Genomic DNA, 22,565 nt, shown 5'->3' on the forward strand with positions numbered 1-22,565 from the left:
TATATGTATGTATAACTGAATCACTTTGCTATACAACAGAAATAAACACAATATTGTAAGTTGATTATACTTCAATAAAAATAAAATAATACTATCAACCGAGGGCCAGGGCTTTTATGGAAAAAACTCAAAAAAAGTTTCTGTTATTAAGAAAATAAGGTGGGAAACGGTATCTACCTTGTTCAGCACCATAGAAAGTGGTACGCAGGTGGCTTAGGCCTCCAACGCAGGGTGTGGGGCTGAAGAACAGGCTGACGAGGAGTCAGGGGCTGGCTCTAGATGGGGGTAGGGGCATACTACTATCTGGGCAAGACATTTGCATTTCTTGAGCCCTGCCTCCCATTTGTAGGATAATGATATTGTGCCAGGAAACTGTAAAACATGGGTTGGCAGACTTTTTCTGTGAAGAGTTTTTTTTTTTAACGTTTATTTCTTTATTTGGCTGTGCTGTGTCTTGGTTGCGGCAGTTGGGATCTGGTTCCCTGATCAGGAATGGAACCCAGGCCCCCTGCATTGGGAGTGTGGAATCTTAGCCATGGGACCACCAGGGAAGTACAGTCAGTTAAGTATTTTAGACTTTGCTAGCCACACAGTCTTGGCCACAATTACCCAACCCCACTGTAGCCCAAGAGCAAGCAAGCAGTGTGTGAATAAACAGACGTGGCTGCTTTCCAGTAAAACTATATTTATACAGATACAGGCAGCAAGGCTGCAGTTTGCCGGCCCCTGATACACACGACCCCTCCTGGGTCTGGGGCCAGCAGGCTAGGTTTTTATCCAGCTGTGGACCCCATTATGTGATGTCCCGGGAAAGCCCAACAAGGGCCGCTGGCACAGGCCTGCTGTTAGAAATCCAGCCATGAGATAGCTAACCAGGACAAGTATTGGCTACTCAGGTCACAAACGAGGGGAAACACCTAAATCTTTACCTATTCAAAAAACAAATTAAAAAGTAAGTAGTGGTTTGGTTGCTAAGTCGTGTCTGACTCTTGCAACTCCATGGACGAGAGCCTGCCGGGCTTCTCTGTCCATGGAATTCTCCAGGCAAGTATACTGGAGTGGGCTGCTGTTTCCTTCTCTAGGGGATCTTCTCGACCCAGGAATTGAACCCAGGTCTCCTGCTTTACAGGCAGATTCTTTACCAACTGAGCTACGAGGGAAGCCCTAAAAAGAAAGAATAAATACTAAAAATCTAAGAGCACCGCAGTCCAGTAACAGACATTAGAGGGGTGAGCCGGGCAGCGGTCCTCACAGAGCTGCCCCGCCATCCTATGACTGTTACCATGTATGAGCGATGCTCATGGAAGCGGCCACACGGTCATACCCTTCATGCCCTGTAATCTGCACAGCACCAGTGTTCCCAGGGATGGAGCCCCTGGTTGGAACTCCCTCTGACCCTTAGGGCAATGGCCCAGTGACAGCTGGGGGCAGGGGCAGGGCAGGCCAGCCCGATGCCCAGGTCAGTAGCACCCAACTTGGCTCCCTTTCTCTTCTCAGGGGCTGGCTACTCCCATCCACAGATCTTCTCTCCCAGGCTGGTGCACCGGAATTGTCTGCCTGGGGCCCCGGGGTTTCGGCTACTGAACATCTGCTTCTGTGGGTTCAGGTAGCTCCTGCGGCGTGCCATCAGGGGAGCCTCAGGACAGCCCCCTCCCCCTTTATTTTAACAAGGTCTCACTGAAGAGCTATGTACCACCCACCACAGGGGAGGACACACAACCAACGCCCAGATGGCGGAAGAGACACCTCATCTCAAAGCCTTCCCTTTGTTCCCTTCCAGTCACTCTCCATCCCCAAAGCAACCTCTCTTCTGACATTAAATATCACTTTTGCCTGGCCTGGAATTTTGGATCAATGACATCACACAGTGACTCTGGGGTCTGGCTTCATTCCCTCGGCATTTCATTTGTGTGATTCATCGTGGCATGTAGGTGTGGACCATCCACTCACTGCCGTGTGGTACTTTGCTCTGTGTGTCTGTGTCCGTCTGTCCTACAGGCAGTGGGCACTGGGGTGGCCTCGGGGCAGGCCCTGGGGCATGGGCCGCGCTTTGGGTGGGTCCGTGTGGAAGCTGAGCTGTATGGATGGGTACGCACTGGAGTGCAGGGAGGGGGAGGATGGGAGGGCGGGCCCCAGGCCCACCTCCTGAGCTCCTCCCTTGCCACCTGAGTCCCAGAGTCAGGCAGAATCTCAGGCCCCCCGAGTGGGCCACTCTACTTAGCTGTTGCCCCAGAACCACTCTCGACTGGCTGGCTGTCACTCAACAATGGGCTTTCAGTGCTGTGGGCCTTGAAGATTTGGAGGGGCAGGAGCAGGGTGGGGAGCCAGGAGGCCTGCTATGGGGCAGCCCTGCTCTCATCTCCCCCATCCCCCAGGCTAGTACAGGGGGCCTTCAGCAAGCTCTGTGATCCCTCCTAGTGACAACCCCAGGCCAGAGCTGGCTGCACAACCCCACCCCACCCCCAGCAGATGCTCTCCAGGTGGGGTCAGAGGGCAGAACCCCATCCCCACCCTGTAACAAGACACTTCAAAACGCATTCTCTGGATTACTCATAATGCTGTTGCTGATGGCAGAGAGGAAAGAGGAGAGCTTGGAATTCGTCAACTCTGGCCACCCAGGATGTCAGCCCATCTCTACCTGAGCGCCTGCGGCCCCTCCTGGTTCCTCCTCAGCCCCCGCATCGAGGTGCCCGGCCTGCACCAGCCTCCTGCCTCTGAGCCACCTTCACTGCTGTGCCTAAGGGAGGCTGCGCACAGGGTATCAGGCTTCGTGGTAGGCCTGCGGCTCTTCCTGTACTGAAAAGACAGACTAACCCCCTTAAAACAACACCCTACCCAGGCCTCCTAATCCCTCGGTCTGCTGCCGACCATGTGAAGCCTGATCTGTGTGAGCGGGCAGCCGGCCCAGCAGCCGCCAACCCACTGACCTGCGGTGGGCGGGGTGATGCCCGGCTGACTGGGCATCGCCGGGGAGTTGGGCTCCCGTACAAAGGTCAGGATGTTGGGACAGCACCCTGGGGAAGGGGCAGAGCGCCTTCAGATTCTCCTTAAAGTCTGTTTCAAGGACCCTGAGCGTGATGTACAAGCCTCCACCAGGAGAAGGAGCTTAGAGGGTGGGAGAGAGACCCGGGTCCTGAATGAGCCTGGGGCTTCCTGGGGGGGCCTGGTCTTCTGGTTAGGGGAAAGAGAAAGGCCTCCCTTAGAACAAAGTGAATGTTTTTAAAATGTCTAAGCAGTGGAGGGGGAATGTCAAAATACTCCGGTTCTTCAGGTCTGCTGGGATGGGAAGGTGGGCTGACCGCCGTGCCAACAGCCTGCTGCGCGCTGGAGCCACAAACGCTGTGCCCAGAGCTCAAGGAAGGGGGGTGGGGGGATTCACGCCCTGCTGCCCCTGTGCCACACCTGCGGCCAAGGGCACAGGCAGGTATGCGTTTCCTCTCTCTTCTCACCATGCAGTTTTCTACCAACCACTATCAGAAACAGTGTATCCTCATTCCTCTGAGCTTATAAGCAGCACTGCTGCGCCTGTCTTATTGACAAGACACTGAGCCGCCAGATTGAGCAGGGTCCCATCTGGGTCTCCCCGATCCGGTGTCGGGGAGGTGCCCTCATGATGCTCCTTGTAATGGAGCCCCGGGCTGGGGAGATACAGGCACAGCCTGGGGAGCAGGACTTTAGCTGGGGAGGGGGCTCTGTCCATGGAGGTGGCTCTCCCCCTATCCCCCTGCAGGCCCACATTCTCCTTGCCCTTGCCCCCTCCCCCCGCACCGCACCTGCTGCTCCCAGGCCCTGGGATGCAGCCAAAGCAGGAGCGCATTTGGCATCCCACTCCTTCCTCAGCAGCCAGTTCAAAAACACACTGGTAAATATTTTTCCGCAGGAGCACGCTGTCGTTCCCACGGCCACCTTCCCCTCCTCCTGAGGCCGTGAAAATCGCCAGATGTGTACGGGTTTCTCAGCTGCCCCTGGAAACCTTCGCCAGGGACCAGTCACCACTCTCGGGCCAAAAACAAAACAAGGACCAGGAGCCAGAGGGAAGTCCCGCACTGACAGCCGGTGGCCGCTGGGAGCCGAGGGAGCAAGCTCTGTGAAAGGCAGCCTGCGATTTTCCCAGGGAACAACAGGTTTCCACCTGCTGGAAGCTGAAGGTGAAGGCCGCAGGCTCAGCTTTCCAAATTTCCAAACCTTTTTTTTCCTGTCCTGGAGAAAAGCCTCCGCTTCCAGGAATAACACCTGCATCTTTCTTGCTGCAGGAAAATCCACATTAGGACGCAGTCCCCACACTAAATGTGCAGCACTTTGGGAGAAAGGGGGTGGGTAGGAGCTGAGGTCAGTGTGCTCCCAGCGTGAAACCCCACTTAACTCTACAAAGTGGGTTAAATAAAGCCCCAACCCCATCACCCATGACTCTGCTCTGCACTTGGCCCAGAGAAGCAGGGGGAAGGCAGACTACCCCTCCCCTTGCAGAGCAGGAAACCTGGGTTTCTTTGGTGTTGGAGGACTGGCTGGTGGGGAGTGGGGGTCTGGTCGGGTGCTGCCTAAAAGAACAAACAATCCTCCCAAATGAATATGGCCGAACAATTGAGGGCGAGCCCCGCCCCCTGTCCCCCACCAAGGCCTGCAGGAAAAGTTAAAAGCCACGTTCCTTTTAAACAAAGCCAAGTTGTCCTCATGTTTGGGCCTTAGAGCCCAGTTAAGGAAGCTCAGTTTCCTATTCACCCCGCCTAGGAAGTGAATCAGGAATCCCAGGGTCAGGCCCGGCCACAGCCAGGTATCCAAATGACTGTAAAGTCACCCCCAAAAAGTAGTAGTCAAGGGGTCAATTCCAGTTGAGCTACATCAAATCCTAAAAGATGATGCTGTGAAAGGGCTGCACTCAATACGCCAGCAAAGTTAGAAAACTCAGCAGTGGCCACAGGATTGGAAAAGGTCAGTTTTCATTCCAACCCAGAGAAAAGCAATGCCAAAGAATGTTCAAACTACCACACAACTGCACGCATCTCACATGCTAGCAAAATAATGCTCAAAATTATCCAAGCCAGGCTTCGTCAGTACGTGAACCGAGAACTTCCAGATGTTCAAGAGGATTTAGAAAAGGCAGAGGAACCAGAGATCAAATATTCATTGGATCATTGAAAAAGCAAGAGCGTTCCAGAAAAACACCTGTTTTATTGACTACACCAAAGCCTTTGACTGTGTGGATCACAACAAACTGTGGAAAATTCTGAAAGAGATGGGAATACCAGACCACCTGATCTGCCTCCTGAGAAATCTATATTCAGGTCAAGGAGCAACAGTTAGAACCAGACATGGAACAATGAACTGGTTCCAAACTGGGAAAGGAGTACGTCAAGGCTGTATACTGTCACCCTACTTATTTAACTTATATGCAGAGTACATCATGCGAAATGCTGGGCTGGAAGAAGCACAAGCTGGAATCAAGACTGCTAGGAGAAATATCAATAACCTCAGTACGCAGATGCCACCACCCTTATGGCAGGAAGTGAAGAGGAACTAAAAGCCTCTTGATGAAAGTGAAAGAGGACAGTGAAAAAGCTGGCTTAAAGCTCAACATTCAAAAAATGACGATCATGGCATCTGGTCCCATCACTTCATGGCAAATAGAGGGAACAACAATGGAAACAGTGTCAGACTTTATCTTCTTGGCCTCCAAAATCACTGCAGATGGGGACTGCAGCCATGAAATTAAAAGACGCTTGCTCTTTGGAAGAAAAGCTATGACCAACCTAAACAGCATATTAAAAAGCAGAGACATTACTTTGCCAGCAAAGGCTTGTCTGGTCAAAGCTATGGTTTTCCCAGTAGTCATGTATGGATGTGAGAGTTGGACTATAAAGAAAGCTGAGTGCCGAAGAATTGATGCTTTTGAACTGTGGTGTTGGTGAAGACTCCTGAGAGTCCTTTGGACTGCAAGGAGATCCAACCAGTCCATCCTAAAGGAGATCAGTCTTGAATATTCATTGGAAGGGTTGATCCTGAAGCTGAAACTCCAATACTTTGGCCACCTGATGCAAAAAGCTGATCATTGGAAAAGACCCTGATGTTGGGAAGGATTGAAGACAGGAGGAAATGGGGACGACAGAGGATGAGATGGTTGGATGGCATCACCAGTATGATGGACATGAGTTTGGGCAAGCTCTGGGAGTTGGTGATGGACAGGGAGGCCTGTCGTGCTGCAGTCCATGGAGTCACAAAAAGTCAGACATGACTGAGCGACTGAACTGAACTGAAAAGTAGCCGAGGAGGCTCCATGTCACCAGGACAGAAGGTGTGAACACCCACACCCCATGCAGTGATTTCACAGTTGTTCTTTTCAGAAGAAACTAGAAGCAAAATGAAATGTTTCCTTCCAAGGTTCCAAAGGTCAGGACGGGGTTCAGGGTTGCTTGGGTCACACAAGGGTGATTCTGAAGTCAGACCCAGGGCTCCTTCTCCTAGGTGGAGAACGCAAGGCACCACCTCTTGTCCTCGGCCTTACAGGCTCCTGACCCTACTGTTCCCCACTCTCTTCACTGCATCTCACCACCCTCCGAGTAGGTGCAGAAACCTGGACGTCTGTGCCAAGTGTCTCCGGTATCCCGACATCTCAAGCACTAAGACAGACGTGCTCAAGTGGAAGACGGACTCTGGTAAACCACCATGATCCTCCTGCCTCGAATTTCCCATCTGGAAAGTGGGTGCAGTGCTCTGGAGGTGGCACATCCAGGGCCATAGGATTTCAGAGAGGCTGGTCCTTTATAGACGGTCTTTGCTTTTAGAGTGGCAGCATCATGACTGAAGATGCAGCCGGAGGAGTAGCCGATGCCCACCCCTCGGGCTGGGGAAGCAGGGGCCAGAGAGAGGCAGAGAGTTACAGAGCAGACAGGGCCAGATGTAGCTCAGTATACAGTCCTCTGCTCTAGAAGCCGTGCAGGCATCACTTTCCTCTGCATCCCTGGGTCATACTGTCAGAACCAGAAAGTGAAAGCGAAAGTCACTCCATTGCGCCTGACTCTTTGCAACCCCATGCACTATACAGTCCATGGAATTCTGGAGTGGGTAGCCTTTCCCTTCTCCAGGGGATCTTCTCAACCCAGGGATCAAACTCAGGTCTCCTATATTGCAGACGGATTATTAACCGTCTGAGCCACCTGGGAAGCCCAGGAATACTGGAGTGGGTAGCCTATCCCTTCTCAAACTTCCCCACCCAGGGATCGAACCAGGGTCCCCTGCAATGCAGGCAGATTCTTTACCAGCTGAACTAACCAGGAAGCCATCAGAACCAGAGGGACCCTAGAAATCATGGATTCCCCCTTCATCAAGGGAGAGATGGGCAAACAGATAGCGTCCTGGGCAACAGGTCACGCCTCCTTTGGTAAGCAGAACTCTGTGGTCCAATTCCCAGTGTGGCTGTCTATCCTGGGGGCATATGCCCTATGCTCCCAGTTCCAGGTCCTGCTTCTCCTTGCCTTCAGACAGAGAGGAGGAACCATCTGACTTGGGGTGAGATGAAGAAGAGAGAGCAGCTGACATCTTCCAGGAATTCGAGGTGTCACTGGCAGTCCACCAACGGTGTGATGAGAACAGCCCCCACCCCGTCACCTCCATCGCCATCCCCAAGAGCATCATGCTGCCAGGTCTAGTCTCCCCCGGTCTCCCTACTCCCCAGGTCCCCAGATGGATCCACAAGCTTGAATCCATTCCCATATGCCAGTAGTTCTGGGGCTGAGACCATCAGGCAATCAGTCCTTTTCAGACCACCGAGTAACAGCCCCTCACTCACAGATGAGAAAACACATGTACACACTCACACACACACACCCCTACCTTAACTGTCAGGAGACCTCAGGGGCACTTATAGGAGGTATCTTGAAACAGCTGCCCATGGAATTCAGAGATGGGAATTTGTGTGGTCAGGATCAGATTCCAGATTGCCCCCAGGATTCACAGCAAAGCCAAAGTGTTTCTCTAGCTACTTGCAACCTCCCAGGATGTGGGGGGCGAGGAGGGGAGCGGGAGGGGAGGACAAGAGCCTGACTCTCAAAAAGCTAGCTGTCCATAGCATAAGCTCTCTAGTGCCCTGACCCACTGTATCTGCAGAGAAGTTGACACCAGGATAACCTAGAGGTGGGTGCAGGGTGGTAAGCAATCTTGCATGATGTTCTAAGGGTCTTCTGGTGAAGGGGTGCATTGGGGAGTGGGCTGACAGCACAGCGCAGTGGGAAGGCAGGGACCCAGCCCGCACTACTCAGCAGTGCCCCCTAAAGCTGGGGTGCAGGACTAAGCCTGCCTGAGCAAGGGGCTCCCAGCTCATGGACCTACCTGGGAGAAGGCAGGGGCCTCACCTGCCAGGGGCAGCTTGGGAAGCACAGGCAAGCTGGTGACTCAGCAGACAAAAACACACTCCTTTCAGCCATGTGGTTCCCTGAGTCCCAGGAAAATGACAGACGGAGGGTGGATGAGACCTTAGCACTGGGTGGAAAGCCCCAGCATCACTGCCTCTGGTGAGCCGTTTTAGGGGACTGGCTCTGGAAGCCCCCTTCTCCGAGGCTTGAGACAAGATGACACACTCGGATCGAACTGGAAACGGAGACGTCACGATGTCAGGGTCAGGGGCTCAAAAGAGCAGGGGCAGAGGCACAACAGGAAAGAAGCTGGAGGTAACTGGCAAACTGCGTTTGCTCCCATTGGAGCGAAAAGGTCAACCATCAGAACACACACAACCGCAGTCCTCACGATGCCTCCAACTTCCATGTGAGAAACGCTTTGACCTTTAAGCACCCAGGAGAGGCCAGTAGCCTTGAATGCCGCTCATCCTGCCCAGACTCAGGTACAAGCAGCTTTCCTAGTAGCCACAGCCTTCCAGGAAGTTTCCTATGAAGCCCCTAAGGAAGGAGGGCCTGCTCCTGCTCCATCACCACGTCAAGAAGATCTTGCTTAGGGGACTTCCCTGAGGGGGGCCTACTGGTTAAGAATCTGACTTGCAGTGCAAGGGATACAGGTTTGATGCCCGGCTGGGGAACTAAGATCCCACATTCCATGGGGGCTACTACTGAGCCCTTGTGCTCTGGAAGCCAAGTGCCACAATGAGGATAATGTGTGCTGCAGCTAAGACTCAGGGCAGCCAAACGAACACACAAGTAACAAATAAATAGAAGATCCTGCTTTGCAACACCACAGACACAGCCAGTTGTGTTTTTACATTTGACCTGGCCCAGGCCTTTACATGGGCTGCTCAGGTGGCACAATGGTAAAGAATCCACCTGCCATTCAGGAGACTCAAGAGACACAGGTTCGATCCCTGGGTTGGGAAGATCTCCCAGAGAAGGCAATGGCAACCCACTCCAGTATTCTTGCCCGGAGAATCCCATGGACAGAGGAGCCTGGGGGGCTACAGTCCACAAGGTCACAAAAAGTTAGCTGGACATGACTGAGCACACACACAGAGCTCTTTACATAGGACTGTCTGGGTTTTGGCTCTGAAAGTCACCCACCCATCCCAGACCATCTCTCAATCCTGGGTAAACTGGGACAGTTGGTCACTAACTTCACATTGGCATTCTCCCAATAGATGTTCTATTAAAAAGAGGAAGGAAAAGAGGAAAAGGTTCCATGGTTAACGTGTGCCTGAAGATCTCAGGGTTAAACAAAAGTAATGAGGGCCCCCCTTCAGACCACTTCAGATCCTAGCATATGTTGACTTTCCACCGAGGGGAGCAGAGTAGGCAAGATTTCCCAAATGTTTTGGATCATGGTTCCCTTTTATTCACAAAACAATATTTTATTCATTTATCAAACATTTACTGAGAGCATAATTATTAAAATTTTGAGTAGTACTGGGTGTTCTTTGGAAGGAATGATGCTAAAGCTGAAACTCCAGTACTTTGGCCACCTCATGTGAAGAACTGACTCACTGGAAAAGACTCTGATGCTGGGAGGGATTGGGGACAGGAGGAGAAGGGGACAACTGAGGATGAGATGGCTGGATCGCATCACAGACTCAATGGATGTGAGTCTGAGTGAACTCTGGGAGTTGGTGATGGACAGGGAGGCCTGGCGTGCTGCAATTCATGGGGTCGCAAAGAGTCGGACACGACTGAGCAACTGAACTGAACTGAGTGTTCTTTTTGGACAGTTTGGGACACAACTCATCTCACTGAACTGAGAAAGGGGAAAAAAAAAACAAACCCATATGGTGCTAGCCCAGATTTACCATCTCAGTAAACAGGGGCACAGGGACATGCCCCACTGGCGTTTATTGTGGAGAAAACCAAAGGCAGCTCCAAGAGGAGTTCCTATCTTCCTCCTACTTTGTGAAGAACTATTTGTTTGCCTGGTTTTCATCAGAGGCTGGATTGTAAACCCCAGGGCCTCCCCTCCTTTCCTCCCCGGACAAAGAAAATATAGAGGTGGCTGTGCAAAGACCAATGGCACACTTCACTGGTTGGCTTGGCTGGAGTCACTGGGAGTTTGGCGCAGAGTCACGGTGAGGATGGATGGAGAAAGGAAGCCACGGAGAGGGAGAGCCTCAGACCCACATGCTGGACCGGGCAGTGGAGCACGGGTGGCGGGAGGAGCACTTATCCAAGGTAAAAAAAGAGAGATGGACTATTTGCAATAGCCAAGACAGGAAGCAACCTAAATATCCGCTGACAGGCAAGTGCATAAAGAAGATGGAGAGTGTGTGAGTATAACATATATACACGCAGCGGATAACTACTCAACCATAACAGAGTGAAATAATGCCATTTGCGCCAACATGGATGGGCTTAAGAGATTCTCATACTAAGTCTGACAAAGAAAGACAAATATTATTTTTCATTTCTATGTGTAATCTAGAAAATGGAACAAATCAACTTATTTACAAAGCAGAAACAGACTCACAGACATAGAAACAAATTTACGGTTACCAAAGGGGAAGAGGGGGAGGGAGGCATAAATTAGGAGTATGGGATTAATAGATATGCATCACTATAGATCCCCTGGAGAAGGGAATGGCTATCCACTGCAGTATTCTAGCCTGGAGAATTTCAGGGACAGAGGAGCCTGGCGGGCTACAGTCTATAGGGCTGCAAAGAGTTGGACACCACAATGACTAGGGGCTTCCGGGGTGGCTGAGTGGATAAAGACTGCCTGCAGTGCAGGAGATGTGGATTCAATCCCTGGGGCAGGAAGATCCCCTGGAGGAAGGCATGGCAACCCACTCCAGCATTCTTGCCCGAAGAACCCCATGCACAGAGAAGCCTGGAGGGCTACAGTCCACGGGGACACGAAGAGTCGGACACGACTGGAGCGACTGAGCGTAAGTACCACTATATTGAAAAATAAAGAACAAGGACCTCCTGCAAAAACACAGGGGACTACGTTTAACTGATAACCTATAATAGAATCTGAAGTGTCCACTTGAAAATAACACAGTATCGTGAATCAACTATAGCTAAATAAAATTTGTAGAAAAAAAAGGAGAAAGAGCCATGTGATGGGAGACTCCATTTCACAGGGTGATGGGCAGAAGAACCTCAGAGGCTGCCAGGGTCAGGATCTGAGGGGCTTCAGGAAAGCCTGTTCTGACTTGAAGCCCAAAAGTGAAGGGCAGTGCCCCCTAAGGGTGAAGTGAGAAGCACCTGGGTGGGAACCTGGAAGGAAGAACCTGACTATCGGAGCCCCTTTGTAGCTAAGCACACCCTCACCCAGGACTACAGTGTGCAACCAATCCCCCAGAACCAGGGCCCTCGTCCTGAGAGGCCTGGCTGCAGTGACTCAGTGGGAAAAGGTCACGGAGGAGAAAGCTCAGCCCAGCGAGGCCATGGCAGATGCACCAGTGTGGGAGGGGGCAGTAGCAGGATCTGTCTCATCACACCTCACCTTGGGTTAGAGCTGAAGTCAGTTAAAGCAATAAAACTAAAGCAAGTCAGGCCCATCGCTGACATGACACATGAAATATTCAACCCTCACTGAGGAAGGCCGGAGGAAGCAGAAGCCAGGAAACAAGCCTGAAATCACAAGGCTAGTAAGCCACAAAAGCTCAGTTGCTCAGTCAGCCAACTCTGTGACCCCATGAACTGCAGCCTGCCAGGCTCCTCCATCCACGGAATCCTCCAGACAAGAAGACTGGAGTGGGTTGCCATTTTCTCCTCCAGGGAATCTTCCTGATCCAGAGAACCCCTGCATTGACAGGTGGATTCTTTACTACTAAGCCACTTGGGATTCAAGCTTCTGACTTTGAAGCCTAGGGCATTATGCCAGGAGATTTCTATTTTTCTTTGACTACAGACAGACCTTCTCTCAAAGGACTTCTTTTGTGGAGACCAACCCTATAGAACAGATAAATGCAGAGCCTCACCAAGTGAATGGGATGTGAACTGGATCCCTCCAAACTGACCTACTCTGAGTTTTCCCCTCCAGGAGTGTACCCCAAGCTCTTGGAGGCCCCTAAAACAGTTCACAGAACCTCTCACCTCTCCACCAGGTTTAAGTGTCACTGGCCTCCAGCTGCTGCTCTTGCAAGAGTCCATGGACCAAACTCCTAAGAACGGTACCTCCCGCTGCCCTGCACTTGCCCTGCTGAGGTGGGAAGAGGAGCATGGGGCTCAGAAACTCTTCTTTCCCATCCAGAGAAATGTGGGGAACAGGAGTCCCCCATGCTTGCCCTGGCTGAGGCCCTGCTCATGGGATGACCCCAGAGCACCTGGCTCACTGGTGCAGCTTGTGGCTGAGGGACTGGAGAGGGAGGGAGCTGGGTTTCCCTGAGCATCACAAGGAACTGCTCCATCAAAATGAAAAGGCTGGAGCCACAGAAAGCAAGGGCCAAGCTGGACGTGGCTGAACTGGAAGGTGGCAAAGCCTCAGGTCTCAGGGGCCAACTGCTTGTTTCATTTGTGCAGACAGATGCAAAGTGGATCTTACTACAAGGTAAGAGGACTGAGGGAAGAGAAAACCAGTGGGCAGGACTATGATAGCATGTGCCAGGGACCTATTCCAATATCCACCATCCTTCACTTCTTCACAACAGAAGCACTGATTGTTGGTTAGGCACATGTCTGCCTGAAATAAAGCTCACTCTTCCCGCTTCCCTTGCAGCTACATGTGAGCATAGTACCAAGTTTCCTTCAACAAACTGTAACTGGATGGGCTGTGTGTGGTTTCTAGCAGAACAGCTGCAGCCTTCCTGTTCTTTTCTCCTGACAACTGGAGCCTGAGTAGCCACCTTGGTCCACAAGACAGCTCACCCTCCTGCTTCTGTGTCCACTCCTCCATGGATGAGGCCAGCCTCCCTACCACCTGCCTTTCTGCTGGAGTCAGGTCAGGAGCCTCATAGTCAAAGAGCCAGAACTGGCAGACAAGATTTCAGGTTCTAATACAGCTCGCTCTGCCTCTTGCTCACTCAGCAAATATTTACTGTATACCTATTTGTGCCAGGTACTATTGTGGGTACTATGGCTACAGCACTGACCAAGAGAAGTCCCTGCCCTTGTGGAACTCAGCGGAGACAAAGAAATGAATGCCCATCAGGAGAGATGGAGAAAAGCCTCAGGGGAGAAGGGGTCGGGGTGTGGAGGCCCGAAAGCTTCTCTGAGAAGCTGGCACTGCAGCAGAGAGCTGAAGGAAACGTCAGATGAGGCAGGTGCACATGGGGACTAAGAGCTGCTTATGTGGTCTACCGTGGCCCTTGGTGCCTGGGGCCTCCATTTCCCCTCTCTGGAATAATCTGTGAGATAGAGGCTGTCTATAGGCAACCTCTGTGGCCCTGGCTGGAAAGTCTCACTCCAGTCAGCAGGATCTGAGCAAATGAGCAGAGGAATCAGACCAGATGGAGATGGAGGGATCCCTCGGACAGAGCTCCATGAATTTCTGCTGCAAAGGGAGCATGGCTTCAACCTTGCCTACGTTCAGTTGAAGAATTACAAAGTGTCCTGGCCTTCCCACTGTCCCACGCTGACCTGAGCTGGAAAGTTAGAGGTCAGACAGCTGTGGGCTCCCAGGTCAGCCCATGCATCTCCAGGGGTCCAGCTCTGGGAGGGTCCTCTGCACCCCAAGCCAGAGCTGCACGGCCAGCCCCACACGGACGTTCCTCCACACTCTCTCCCCACTGGGCTGAGGCCCACAGCCTTCCGCCCATGACAATTGGCGGACAGGGTGCCACCCTGCGCCCTGGCCCTAGGGAAGTTGGAGGTGGCTGACCCGAGGGAGGTAAGGCTACAAAGGAAGAGAGGGTGGTGGTGGTGCGTGCCAGGGCAAGGGGTGGGGACAGTGGGAGGATGGGTGGCTGGGAGTCCAAGAGGCTGGGGATCTGCGCCGGTTGTGGGAGTGGTCCACGGCAGCGTAAGTATGAGAGCACAGGGCGGGGCACGTGGGGAGGGGCCCGTGGAGTGGGGGACATGTGGGGAGGGGCAGGTGGGGAGGGGGCATGTTGGGCTGGGGCACATGGGGTGGGGGGCACACGGGGAGAGGGGCACGTGGTGTGGGGGCATGTGGGGAGGGGCTGCTCCTGAATCTGCAAATGATGTTGCATTTGTGCACTAGTCCTCGAACAATCACTTCTCGCCTGCTCTTTGTTCTGGATTCTGCCTCCATGCTGCGGATACCAGAGGCACCCAGGCAATGGGAGAAAAGACACGCAATCACGACACGTGGGGCCAGCACTCTGACAGGGGAGCCTAACTCTTGAGTGACAAAGCGGCTCCAAGCCTCAGTGTACCTGGCCAGCAGACGGGTGGGGACAGAGTCTGGGCATCCAGCAGAGACGTCACCACCAACCATGCAGCCCTGTCTTCACAGGGTCGGAGGGATTTCTCCAATACCCAGGGAAGAATGAGCCCTGAGGTTGAGTACGTTTACTAGTGGCTGCGGCTGCAGCCACACACGTGCACACGCGTCCCCAAGAAGCCCCAGAGAACTTAAGCAAGTTCATCGCCTCATCTGAAAAAACGAGGGGGCGTAGACGATGACTTCCAGAAGGCTCCCTGCTCTAGAATTCTGTGTTCTCTGATTTTCTGGGTTATTCAGAAGTACTGTGGAAACCACCCTTTGTTGACTGAATTCTATTTTGGACAGCCAGCAGGCTGCCTACTTGAAGGTATCTTATGGACTACACTGTTGCAAGTAGGAGGAGGCTCCTTACGTGTATCTTTTGTGTAGATTTTCTTGAAGGCTTTCCCTAAAGAGAATACCTCCAGTTGTGAATACCTACCGGCGTGGCCTGAAGAGTGGTGATCGCAGATCCACTGCCTGATGTTCTAACAGCCCCACAGAGGGGACAGGACACGGGACAAGGAGAGAAGCACACCAGCACACGGGGGAGGCTGGGGATGGAATGAGACACGGACGCCCCGCTGAGCCCCCGCCCTGCATCCTACATGGTGCCCACAGTGAGAAGTAAGCCTAAAGCTGAGGACAGCTCTAGCCTCCTCTCGGTCTGATGAAGTCTCTAGGCAGGCTTGGGCTCGGACGGCTGGGCAGGGAGTGGGCAGAGGGTGGTCACTCTCCTTCTCCAGGGACGTGGGAGGATGTCCACTCTGGCTCGAGCTTGTACTTGGCAGACGTGCAGAGGGCCCCAGGCGCTCTGAAGAAGCCGGCCCTTCCTGGGGTCATCTACATTCCGACGCCCCTCCCAAGAAGTGCCCAGCGCTGTCCAGAGGGCTCCTTTCACTTCCCTTAGGAGCTGAGCGGTCCTCACAGCGGCCGCCTGGCTGGTCTGTATTCCCAAGCCCAGAAGTCCTGAACCTCTGCGGTTGCTTCCACCAGCTCTGGCTGCTTGTAGAAAGAGCCCGGCGGCCAGCATCACCACCAGGGTTTGAGCTGGCCTCATGCCTCCCCCGTCCAGAGAGCCTGAAAAGCCAGGGGCTGGGGCCAGTTCCCCTCAAGTTTCCCAGTCCAAATAACATTTCCTGAGCTTAGTGCCCAGTGCTGCGCTGGGCCCTGGAGGAGAGATGAATGTGCTACCAGCTCTGTCCTGAGGGGCTCCCCGAGTGGTGGAGGAGACCCTTACAGACCCTGGAACAGGACTGGGTTCCCTCTAGAAAAGCTCGGCAGAGGTCATACCGGAGGATGGATGGGGTTAATGCTCCAGCCCTCCTCACCCAGGGGGATTCACCCCAGGTGGAATTCCCTTCCTTTCCGGGCTTATCAAAACCCTACTCAGCAGGACCCCTTCCTCTCCGTCCAAATCGTGAGAAAAAAAGCAAAGGCAGGGAGCTGCCTCTTCCCCCACCTCTGTGCCCTGGCTTCTCTAGGTCCTGGGGTGACCCCCCGGAGGGCCCTCCTGGGCTGGCCAAGCTCCCCACTCTGACCCTCCCTGATGGCCACGCCCTGTAGCTCTGGCCAAGCAGCTACCTGGTGTCCCTAGGAGTCCTCCCTCAACCTCCCCAGCCCGTTCGCTCCTCCCTCTCAGCCTGCTGGAACCAGTCTCCTCCCAGTACCGCCCCCACTTTGTCTAGCTCACTCCTGACTCAAAGCCCAAACAGCACCTCACTGGAACACCCGCTGTCCCCAACCCCACCCCATGGAATGTTCTTTCTGGGCTCTGAAAGTTCACCTCCTCCCCAAAGCCTCCCTGCAGCTCACTGACCCCCTCAGCTCAAGAAGCCCCCATCATATCCCCAGCTTCTGATCCGTGTCTTCGCTACACCCTGCAATTCATTCTGCCTCAGGCCACCCTAGGAAGGATCTCCCACCCCCGCTGATCCTTCTATTTTAAAATCCCTGTATAGGACTTCCCTGGTGGTCCAGTGGTTAAGACTCTGTGCTCTCAATGCAGGGAGCACTGGTTTAATCCCATGTCAGGGAACTAAAGTCCCGCATGTTGCATGGGGTGGCCAAAAAAATAATTAATTAATTAAAAAATAAAATAAAAGCCCTGTATAACCCCTCCCTCACTTTGCCCAAATCACCCCTTCCCAAATCCTGCCACTTCTCCACATATGCCACCCTTTCCCCCACCACGTGGCACTTTAAGCTTCAGTTTTTTATTTCTGCTTAGCAATTGACACAAACATTAGCAGAACCTTCATGCTGGGGGGGAAGAGCACGTATGGTTTATTAGCCATAAAAGCCAGGATTTTTTGAGTTCTGACAGTGAGTTGGGCACAATGGCAAACTCATTAATATGTTATCTCTCATTTTCAGAACAACCTGCAAGATGGAGATTTGTTGTCATTTTTTACAGACTCAAAGAGGTTCCACTATCTGGTCTTCAGTCATGTACGTCTGTCTGATCCAAAGTTCGAGTGTTTTCAACCACCTCTAGCTGCCTTTCCCTTGCCTAAGGTTCATCCATCGAATGACACAATCAGACCCTTAAGACAGTGCTCAGTCAGCCTGTCCTTTCGGCAAAAGCCCAGAAATGTCACAGTGACACTAGCTGTTCCTCTGCTCTTTCATTCTGTCTTACAGATTCGGAAACAGGTTCAGAGGTACAATTTGCCGTATGGTTCAACCAAGTGGATATCAAACCAGAAAGGGGTCTAATGGGTTGTCGGCACCGGGTTGGATGCTGCTGATGCTGTGTGACCCACCTACAATAGAAGGTAAGATCCCAGGGCCCTGTCGGATATAATTTGTTTGTCCTACTTGAAACCTTGCTTAGAACTAAATCACAGGATTCCAGCAGTTTGGGGGTTCACCCTCCCAGATGACTGCAACTCAGCCAGCCATACCTTCAGAAGAGCAGAGATGAAGCAGTCCTTACTGGGTCCCTATGGCGTGCTCAGTCACGTCCAACTCTTTGTGACCCCATGGACTATAGCCCCTCAGGCTACTCTCTCTGTCCAGGGGATTCTCCAGGCAAGAATACTGGAGTGGGTTGCCATTCTCTTCTCCAGGGGATCTTCCCAACTCTGCCACAGCCACTAAACACCAAGCCTGCACCCTTCAGCCTTCTCTGGTCTCAACATAGCAATAATAATATTAATAGTGATATTCCCTTGCCAGCTAACACTCTTCAAAGCACTTCCCATTATCACTGCATACCACAGTAGCATTTTAGGAACCGGACAACTGGGCTCAGAAAGTCCAGGTAATTTGCTGGTGAGAGAGGAAGCAGGGTTATGGTTCCTCTTTTCTTTACCACAGATAGAGCTCCTACCATACTCCATGCCCCATGCTAGGCTTGAGGAGGGCTTCTTGGAAGAGACAGGGTTTCTGGGCAGTGCACAAGTGCCAAGGAAGACAGTCCCAGCCTCGAAGCCAGCAAGGAGTGGGGCTTGGAGCTGTTCGCATTTTATGGGTGGCTCCAGACCCAGTAACTCCTGAGGACAGAGGACCAGGGGTCTCATCCCACAGCCTCCACCTTCTCCTTCAAGCTCAGCTCCTGAAGCTCAGAGGCACTGGGAACTACCCCAGCCTTCCTGACACAGCCCATCTCCCTTCTGGATGGTGCTAAGAGGCTCCTGGCAGAAAGGGTGTGCGTCACGTCCACACTGAGGTCCATCTGCCTGAGAGCAGGACTGAGGAGAGACACCCCACTCCTGCATCTTATCAGCCCTGCAGGGTGTGCAAATCTGCGGTGTTCCTCACACTGGAATCCCTCCTGCAGGCGTCACCTCCTCACCTACTCACCCCTTTCAGGCCAGGCTGTGGAGTCTCAGGGCTGCTCCCTGGAGGATGCCCAAACCTACTTGCTCCTTGAGCACCTGCCCCTTCCCACAAGCAAAGTCCCCTGTGACGAAGAAAACAGACTGCACTGCCATGCTACCCTGCCCTTCCCCTAAGACTTTAGTCCCAAAGGCAGCACCTACCAAGAAGAGCAAGGTCCCCTCTCTGTCTCGGCTATCACGACAGCCCCTCTGACTCTAGAATGGAAACAGGGCTCTTTCTCCCTGCAGACACCTGCTCAGGTGGGCAAGAAAGAAATGCTTCTCTCTCCTGGGGCCGAGAGTCCTAGCTGTTCCTAGGGACTCTGGGACAGTGCCTGTCCCACCAGATTTTCACCTTTAGAAGAAATATGGGAGATGTTTCTATGGCACAGTCCAAGCCCATTTCATGAGAGAGAAATTCTTTTCTCTACGAAGGGCTGGGAGGGACTCTCACCTTCCTGGCCGTGCACAGAGAAGGGAGCTGTTTCCTTGGTGCCCTGGAGGCAGGCGCCCCACTCAGGTGAGTCTGGGATTGTGGAAAATCCTCTTACTCCCTCCCCGTTTCCACCTGCCCCAGCACAGGTTCAAGTGAGCTGAATGAGCACACGATGCTCGGAAAAACCTCCCGGCAGAACGCGAAACACATGGCCTCGAGGGCCGTTACTGGAGGTTTGTCACCTGCTTCGGGGACTTCCTCATAAGCTCCCAGCCTGCCGCTCTGCCTGGAATTAACGACGACACAATACCGTCCCTTACCACTCCAACGCGGAGAAAAAAGTGATTAGACGCTGGGGGTCCAGCGGAAGCGTGGAGGCTCGCGGTGCCCCAAGTCCCGACTCTAGGACCGCGAGCCCACTCAGCGCCGGAGCGCCCGTTTGCCCGAACAGAACCCATCGCAATTCCACCCACGTGGAGATCCGGACGACCCACGCTCGGATCCCGGCACCTGCGGCGTTCTCCTGGGGTGGGAAGGGGCCTGGCTGGTGCAAGGTCAGCGCTCCGCGTGCGGCCCCGGGTAGTAGTGAGCGCAGGGGCTGCTCCCGGGTCCCGCCACGAGGCAGGGCGGGTTTCCCAGCAGCGGGCCCGGCCGGGGGCGCACCGGCACAAGGGGAGTCCCGGCGGAGCCCGAGCCACCATCACTCACCATTACCGGAGAGCAGCAGCGGCAGCGGCAGCAAAAACGCCAAGAGCACCAGCGCGGCGCGCATCGTGTCCTGGGCGCGGGCGCGGAGCAGGTGGCTGCGGGCTTGGCCAAGGGTCCGGGCGGCGGGAGCGTGCGGGCGCCTCTCCGGGAGGCCTGGCGGTGGCTCCGACGGCCGGGCGGTGGCCCGAGCGTCCCGAGTCGCGCCCCGGTGGCCCCTCCTCGCGGCCGCTGCGGCAGAGCCGGCCGAGGCGCCGAGCCAGGCGGCAGAGGAGCGGCAGGCGGCTGCGTCGCAGGCGGTGTCTGCGCGGCTGCGGCCCGGCCGGCGGCTGCGGCGACTCCGGTCCCGTCCGCGCCGGCCCCCGCCCCCTCCCCTTCCCTTCCCCAGGAGCGCGCGGGCGGGGCGGCGCTGGGCGGAGAACAATGAGCCGAGAAGGAAACTCCGCCCTGGCGCGCGGCGGGCGGGGGAGCGCGGCCGGCTCCCGGCTCCCGGCTCCGGGCTCCGGGCTCCGGGCTCCGGGCTCCTGGCGGGCGGCCCCGGCTCGGGGCGGAGGGGAGGAGGGGATGTGAGCGTGAGCGCCGGAAGGCTCGGCAGCTGGGGTGATTCCCGGCACCAGACCGCCCCCTGCCCGGAGGCCCCCCCGCCCCGGAGCGCAGGTGTCTCCCGCGATACTTATGAGGCGAGTCTGGCGGGACCCCCCCCCTCACCACCACCACTGCCGAGTTCCTATCCGCCCAGATCCAGAGCTAGAAGGCCCCCAAGGCTGTGTGTTCTCCACCGAGCGCTCCAGGCCTCCCGGCTGCAGCGCATTTTGTTGCAAAGCCTGAGGAGCGCGTCTCTCACCTGCCAGGTGCAACTCACTTGCGGGCGGACCCGCATCGCGCACAATTTATGAGCAGGTCTGCGCTATAGGGTTTGCACCATAGGGTCTGCACCCAGCAATCGGACTAGTTGCTCAGCTTTTCTAAACCGACCTCACTTGTGAATGGAGGTGATGTGAAAAGAAATCCAAAACCAAACAAAAAAGAAGACGAAATATTGAAGGATTAATCATATGTGCCACTTGGTGTTCTAAGGGCTTTGCACATATTAAGTCATTTATTCTTCGCAACAGCGATGTTTTCAGCTTCGTTTTGTAGGTATGGAATTGACTGAAAAAGAGGCTTTTTCAGCGATCTGGAGATCACAGAACACAGAACCGCTTCTGAAAGTAGTTTGGAGAAAATACTTTGCGCAGTGCCTGGCAAATAGTAATTGCTCAGTATTACTATTATTCTTACTCTTGCTCTATCAAGAACAACAATGAAAATTTAGGGCTTCGATTTAAAACCGACTTGAGCTCAAAACCTAGCTATGCCCATCTATTAGCTGTAAAACCCTGGGCACGTTATTCGGTGTACCTCAGCTCTTTCCATCTGTAAAACAGGGATAACACTACCTAGCCCAGATGGTTGCTATGAAGTTTATCTAAGATAAAATGCTTAGCACAGGGCCAGGAACACAGTCTGCGGGAATGAAGAGGCCCCGCTCCCAGCACTGGAAGGAGAAATTTGCAGACCTGGGGTAGGGGTGGGAATTGAATTCCATAAACCGAGTAAACCCGGTGAAAGAACAAAGACCTCCCTCTCGGCTAGGTGGTTTTTATTTTCAAAAGCTGCTTGAATGATGCAGATCCTGGAATCCCCTGCGGAGGAGGCTCACGGGTGGCTCCGGGGCTGGGGTGGGGGGAGGGGAAGCAGACCCAGAAGGGGAAAGATGATTCACTGGGGGGCAGGGGGTGGGGATGCGCTAGGATTTGGTTCAAGCGACTTCTGGGTTGATAAATGGAGTCTTTCTGCCAGATGGGTCCGGGGTGGGAAAGAAGGGGTGTCCCCAGAGCCCAGCCCCGTGCCAGGACCCAGCCCAGTGGACTCCTCCCCCAGAGCCCAGCCCCGTGCCAGGACCCAGCCCAGTGGACTCCTCGAGCCCCTCGAGGGGGCTACACGCATACGCTGCCCTAAAGGCGCGGCATCTTTGGAGCAGAGAAGGAAGCGGGGACACTCTGGCTAGGGTTTTTTGCAGCAGCAGGCTGGGCTTGGGAATGGCTGACCTGCCTGTTTTCTTCAGGAAGTTTCTGCAGGATCATTCTGGCCCCATTTTCCATGCCGCATGTGGGAAAGACAGAGTGTGTGCGTTTCTCTTTCTGAAACCAAGCAGTGTGCTTAAAGAGCTGGGATTTTAAAATGTGTGTATTGTGTGCTCTCTGATTTAAACAGTAATTTTGCACTCAATCCGTGGCTCCAAAAATCTAGAAAAGAGCATGTTAACTCTAGTACAAAGGGAGAGTGTATACTTCAAATCCACATGAGGTGGGATTGGTCCTATTACCATGCAAAATTAAAATGAGAGCAGACATCTCCCGCATATGAAAGCGACAGCTCTTTGTATCCAGAGACTTGGCAAAATCAGAAACGCCCTGGACCGTTCCCAGTAGCCAGCAGCAGCGGGTCCTCCCCTCACCTTATGCAGATGGGGTTTCCAGGAAGGAGGCTGGCCAGGCAGAGACATCACCCGTGGTCAGTGAGCAGAACTGCTCCAGGCACCTGGCCCCTTTAACATAGCCCTTCCACCAACTAGTTTACTGGCTCTGAAAATCAAAACTCAAAGGACTTAAAAAAAAAAAATTATTTATTTATTTATTTATATTTTGGACCATGCTAGGTCTTCGTTGCTGTGAAGGCTTTTCTCTGGTTGTGATAGTGGGGCAGGGGGCACTCCTCTTGAGCTGTTGAAGGACAGAGTGTGTTCCCTATAAATAGAATGGGATGTGTGTGCAGGCTTCTCACTGCTGCAGCTTCTCTAATTGCGAAGC

General features: G+C 53.7%; 1 protein-coding gene across 1 annotated transcript in view; it reads right to left on the reverse strand.

The window, feature by feature from the left end:
* Nucleotides 1-20,593, reverse strand: part of PODXL (podocalyxin like) — a 52,319-nt gene extending 31,726 nt beyond the window's left edge. Inside the window, exons 1-2 of the mRNA XM_042249312.1 lie at nt 20,576-20,593; nt 19,717-20,374 (exon numbers count right to left, since the gene is read on the reverse strand). Coding sequence (XP_042105246.1) covers nt 19,717-20,374; nt 20,576-20,593 — 676 coding nt within the window. The remainder of the gene's footprint in view (nt 1-19,716; nt 20,375-20,575) is intronic.
* Nucleotides 20,594-22,565: the final 1,972 nt, after the last annotated feature.

Source organism: Ovis aries, chromosome 4, assembly GCF_016772045.2.
Source record: "Ovis aries strain OAR_USU_Benz2616 breed Rambouillet chromosome 4, ARS-UI_Ramb_v3.0, whole genome shotgun sequence".
NCBI lineage: Eukaryota > Metazoa > Chordata > Mammalia > Artiodactyla > Bovidae > Ovis > Ovis aries.